Source organism: Anopheles bellator, chromosome X, assembly GCF_943735745.2.
Source record: "Anopheles bellator chromosome X, idAnoBellAS_SP24_06.2, whole genome shotgun sequence".
Taxonomy (NCBI): Eukaryota; Metazoa; Arthropoda; class Insecta; order Diptera; family Culicidae; genus Anopheles; species Anopheles bellator.
In genome coordinates, this window is record NC_071287.1 from 10,091,723 (window position 1) to 10,097,057 (window position 5,335).

The window sequence follows — 5,335 nt, forward strand, 5'->3', positions numbered from 1 at the left end:
GCCGCGTCACCAGGGGCGATCAAGGGTCCACCGACGGCAATCGGGTCTGTCTCGTAATTCAACTCGCCCGCCCAACCTCTAGGTTGCGCGGGGCGATTGCGGGCGATTGAGGCATTTGGCCGCGCGCTCGGGGCCGAGAGGCGTCTAATTGCGCCTGACGGGTCGGGTCGGACGCGGGTCGGAAATCACAAACACAAGCCGCGCCGGCGAGAAGTCGAGGCGAGAAAGTATAACACCGGAAACGGCGTCCACCGCCGACCCTCCGGGAAACTGGAACCGAACCGGGGGCGGACCACCCCTGCCGGTTTTGCTATTACTTATGATTTACGAATTTTCACAATTTATTGACACTATTATAAACATCGTTTGCATAGATTTGCATGCTAATACCGTGTGTCACCGACGCCCTCGGTCCGTTGGAAGAGTCAAAAAAAAACGAAAACGGACAGAGAGAGAGAGAGGTAGAAAACCGAGCAGCCAAGGGGACTCTCCCGTCCGGTTTGTGTGGTTTACAGGCAGCAACCGGGGCAGCGATCGTCACGCTGGCCGACACGGCGGCGGTTAACAGGTTGAGCGAGAGTAGCTCGCCTATCCACTCCCGCCACACACCTTCTGCTGCTCCCTTCGTGCGCTAATCGCCGGCTCCGTCGCTCAGTTCCTGTCGAAGCTGGCGCTTCTTCGCCGCCTTCTGCTTCCGGCCCGCCTTCGTCTGCTGGTGTGTACCGGACAGGGTCTGCGATCGCTTGGCGGGGGGTTCACGACGTGCCAGAGCATCCAGCACCTGGCGTACGGTGGCCCGCAGTTCCTGGATCTCGCTCTGGAGGGCCGCCACCCCTTGCGCGGTGTCCTGCGGCCTGGTGGTGGCCGCGGTGGTAAGTAGCGAGCTAGCGCTCTCTAATCCGCCGGACTCGTGGAACGCCAGCGGCTTCATATCGATCCGCATGGCGCCCCCCGAGACCGGGTGTTGTTTCTCGATGACGGCCAGCGCCTCGTTCAGAATGGCCCGGTCCAGGTTCATGAAGGTGGTGAATCGGAACAGCCCCAAGTTGACGTAGTAGTCGGTCCCGTCAGGGCACAGAAAGGAGAACGCGGACAGCGACAGCGGGACGGGTTTCGTCTTTTTGGGCCGACTCGAATCAGCGGGTGCTGATGGGACCGGCCCTGTTCCTCGCGCTTGCGCCGGAGCCTGCAGTCGGTGGACAACGACCTTGCGCGACTCCTTCGTCCGGACGTGGATCCAGCAGGTATGCCGCTGGAAAAACGGCTCGGGAAAGAGGGACCGCAGCCAGACCGGCTGGACGCTGGCGACGCCGCGCTCGTAGCGCTCGAGCAGCATCACCTTCTTGCTGATGCTGATCAGCTCCGACTCCTCGCGGATCGCCGCGATATCGCTGACCGCGAGACCGTTGATCAGGTTGAGAATCACGATCGGGGCGAAGAACAGGAACACGATGAACAGACAGAACCGGCCGCCGCTGAAGTCGATGGAGGCCGCCTCGAACTCGCCGGTCGTCATCACCAGCGTCTTGATCGTCGCGTTCCAGAACGTGCGAAAGTTGTTGAAGCTGTCCTCGGTGGAACCGTTGCCGTCGGTGGCGGCGGCGGCCGGGCCTGCGTCGTCGGCCGGCTCGTTGTACGTGAGGTGGAACGCAAACACGAACGCCCCGATCAGCGGCACGAACAGCAGGAAGCTCTTCAGGAAGTTCTGTGACACCGTCTTGAACATGTACATGATGGTGGACAGACTGTTGAAGGGCAGCGAGCCGAGCAGGAAGGTGAGCTGCATCGCGAAGCTGATCATCACGAACGACGCCAGCAGTCCGCTGCAGCCCCGCCACAGCACCGCGCACATACCGCCGACCGTCACGATGTCGAGGATCTGTTCGAGCGACGCGTACGACTGGCGCAGGAACAGCAGCTGCAGGACCTCGCGCCCGCCCATGAACACGGTGCCGAGGGCGGCCAGTACCTGCAGCGCCAGGCTGGGGCCGGCGGCCGAGCACGCGGTCAGCGAGTAGGCCCCGAACAGAAGCACCGTTGCCGTGGTTAGCACCAGGTTGAGGTAGGTCCAGTGGCTCAGCCGCATCCACTTCACCATGATGAACGTGTAGATGACCGGATGGATGAGCAACCGTTTCAGCTCCTTCGACTGGGCGATCTTCCGCACCGCCATCATCTCGGTGACGGTCTGGCAGCACTTCTGGGGGTTGCGCTGCCCCGCGGCGTCTGCCGACGCCTGCTGGACCAGCTTCCATTCACTCCTGGGCGGTCGCCCCAAAAGTGGCGCCGGCGCGCCACCGGCACCGGCACTGCCCTTGGCGGGTAACGGCTGCTCGAGGCAGTTCAGGTTGAAGCGCAACACGTTCCGGTCCTGCGTCGAGCGCTCGACGTCCACCTTGATGCACCGGTCGAAGTACGCCTTCCAGAACCCGTAGCTCCCGTAGTCGAGCGGCGTCAGATTGTCGCGGTTGCACACCCCGATGAAGGCGTACCGCTGATCGAGCAGCATGGCCGCCACATCCATGAAGCCGTACTTCAGCGCCAGGTGCAGCGGCGTGTTGCCGGAGTTGTCCGCCTTCGAGATGTAGATGGTGTGCTGGGTGGTCAGGAACTCGGCACAGGCCAGCAGTGCGTGGCGCTCCTCCGGGCGCCGCTTCGTGTCGTACGCCTTGGTCAGTGTCAGCGCCAGCACCGGGTCGTCGTTCAGCACGAGCAGGTCGGTCATCCGGGACAGGAGCAGCTGCACGACTGCCACGTCCCCCGCCAGGCAGGCCTTCTTCAGTAGGCCCTTCAGCTCGACGCGGTGCACCAGTTCGGACGATTTCTGCGGTTGCCCCCGGACCCCGCGCGACCGGTGCACGACGCGAAACATCGCCTGCCCGCCGACGGCCACGATCCGCCGCACGCATTCGCTTAGCCCCTGCTCGATGGCGGTGTGCAGCAGCAGCGCGATGACCTTCTTGGCGTTCGCGTCGCTCACGGGAAAGTCCGCCATGTGCTTCACAAACTGCAGCTCGTCGTTGTACCGCAGGTAGATCTCCAGCAGCTCCTCCGACATGCGCACGTTCGGGTCGTTGTTGTAGAAACCGACTACCCGCACGTTCGCCTCGTTGCTCTGGCAGATCGCAATCGCTCCCGGCTTGTGCAGCCGGACACATCGGTCAACGAGGGCGCGCGTCGCCTCGTCCGCCGGGCAGTGCTTTAGCAGCAGCTCGAACGGCAGCTTCAGCTGCAGGCTGCACACGTTGAAGCTGGCCCCGGCCTCCAGCAACCGCTCGATCAGCGCCCGGATGCGGGGCAGCGTTGAGCCGTCGGTGGCGGCGTCGCCTGCTCCGGCGGCCGGCGGCTTGCGCATGCACCGGTCGTACTCTTCGCACAGGATCGTGATCGCACTCTTTTTGGCGTTGTTCCGCAGGTTCACGTCGGTGGTGCGGTCAGGCTCCAGCAACCACTCGACCATCGCCTCGTCCTTCTGATCCACCGCGTAGTGCAGGGGCCCGTTCAGGTCCGGCGCGATACGCTACAATGAAACGGAGGGGTTAGGTGGTGACCAGACGATAAAGCGCGGTTATCACAGGCTCGCCCCGACCTACTTCGTTGTCGCTCCCGAACCGCTCGATGATGAGACGCAGGTACGCGTGGTTGGCGGCCGTGGCGGTGAGCAGTCGGTGGAGCTCGCACTGCTGGCGAGCGTAGTAGAGGAACGATCTTGGCTCCGGTATCGTGGTCGCCGCGTCCCAGTACTTCATCTCCTCGACCAGCTGCTCGAGCCGGTACCAGCGCGGATCGGCCAGCAGCTCCGCCAGCTGCTGCAGGCTCTCCTTCGTCGGGACCGTTGCCGTGGCCTGCGCCAGGCTCTCCTGCAGTGTTTTCTGCGCGAGAAAGAGCAACCGGTTTGCTGAGCTGAACGAAACCCGAGAGAGCAGCGCACCCACCTGTAGCTGGCCGCGTTCCTGCCGCTTCGCCCGCCGGCTGTCTTCGTCCACCGTCACCAGGGTCGTCTCTGTACGATACATCGTAGCAAACAAGGGCGCGTTAGCACAGCGACACTTAGGCTAGCCTTCTAGCGTACGCCGGGACTTACGTTCGGTCATTGCGAACCCCCCTGGTGGGATGATGGATCACCGCCGATTCGAGCAACTTATCACTTGGCGCCTGGCCACAGCACCACGAGGCGCGTCTGCACACTGCCAACCACGACCAACTGTCACAACAGAGCGCGAACACGAAACTCTCACCCGAATCTCAGGCAGGCGATTCTCACTCAATCCCATCTCATTCTCGGAGCGATTGTTGTTGATCGTGGTGGTGCCGTGCGCACCACGACGGCGGCGGCTCCCCCGATCTACTGTGCGCGTGAGACTCGGAATTCCCCATGAGAAGACGGGGAGATCGCTCATCGCTCTCGATGCGCTCTCGCTAGATAGTAGATCCCCCCGGCACGCACACTATCAAGCCGCTTGCGGTGGGGCCATGAGTTGGACGCAGAGCGTCGACCGTCGCATGAATGGCGCGTCGTCGGTGGGGCTGTGTGAATGAGGGGCTTCGTAGTGTGCGATCCACTTGTGAGTGGAAACGTCACCGGACGGCGGACGACCTAGACCCAGTTCTCACTGATACGAGCGTTGAGAGTTGCGATACCATTTTCTTTCACTCGAGTACTCGTATCAGGCCGCTCTGTCATTAAGGGGGTGATTCTTTCTTTCACCAAAAGCAAAACGAGGCAAAAGGCAAACCGAACCGAAGTAAGTAGGATTGAAGTAATGACGACAATGACGGTGGGCAAAACCGGAACCAAGCCGCGGCAAAAAAGGTGGTAAAAAGCCATCAAACGGGCACGCGCCCGCCCAATGGCTCCGCCGTCGATTGCCGGCCTTCGCCGGAAGGCGTGGGCGCGGCCACCCCCGACCCCGGGGGTTATGATTTTCATTACACTTTCTTAGCCGTACTTGTTTCAGGTCCGGCGAATGGCGAATGGCTACGTAAACCCGGTGGGGTCGGGGCGCCGGCCTCTGGTAATGGGGTGTTTGAAAATCGTAAAATTCAATTCCGTTTGAACATTCCGGAGGACTTGCAGGGCACGGGACGTTGCAGGCAGGACGGGGTGCCCGGTGCCTTATTAAGAGCCGGTCGGGCCGGTCACCAGTGTCAAAGGATTTACCGCGGGGAAACATAATCAAGGCGCGGCGCCCCCTAGACTGTCGTCGTCGGTGCTGGCCCTCCGTCCGGGGGTTTTTTGCGTCTTGCGTTAGTGCGATGCAGGCCCCGGTGCACACACCCCGTGATTGCAGCCGGGTCTCCGTGTGCTAACCCTTTTCTGGGCTTTTTTTCCTTT

The 5,335-nt window shown here is 62.1% G+C and overlaps 1 protein-coding gene across 2 annotated transcripts; it reads right to left on the minus strand.

Annotated features, from left to right (window-relative positions):
• Positions 1–465: 465 nt before the first annotated feature.
• LOC131213919 (transient receptor potential cation channel protein painless-like) lies at positions 466–4,167 on the minus strand. 2 transcript variants are annotated; one of them, XM_058208148.1, is made up of 4 exons: positions 4,085–4,167; positions 3,936–4,003; positions 3,594–3,872; positions 466–3,520 (listed from the first exon to the last, which is right to left on the minus strand). In XM_058208148.1, the coding sequence occupies exons 1-4, from the start codon at positions 4,092–4,094 to the stop codon at positions 632–634; spliced, it is 3,246 nt and encodes a 1,081-aa protein (XP_058064131.1). In that variant the 5' UTR covers positions 4,095–4,167; the 3' UTR covers positions 466–631. The 2 variants fall into 2 exon arrangements, with proteins under 2 accessions (XP_058064131.1, XP_058064130.1); XM_058208147.1 differs by having other exon boundaries at positions 3,936–4,136.
• Between the last annotated feature and the right edge of the window lie 1,168 nt (positions 4,168–5,335).

What these genes read in the sequence shown, in the direction of transcription:
- LOC131213919 (XM_058208147.1), bottom strand. Translation starts at nt 4,016, where the DNA reads ATGTATCGTACAGAGACGACCCTGGTGACGGTGGACGAAGACAGCCGG. An exon ending in AGGAACGCGGCCAGCTACAG is followed by an intron (nt 3,873 to 3,935) that starts GTGGGTGCGCTG and finishes TTTCTCGCGCAG; the next exon opens with AAAACACTGCAGGAGAGCCT. An exon ending in GGTTCGGGAGCGACAACGAA is followed by an intron (nt 3,521 to 3,593) that starts GTAGGTCGGGGC and finishes GTTTCATTGTAG; the next exon opens with CGTATCGCGCCGGACCTGAA.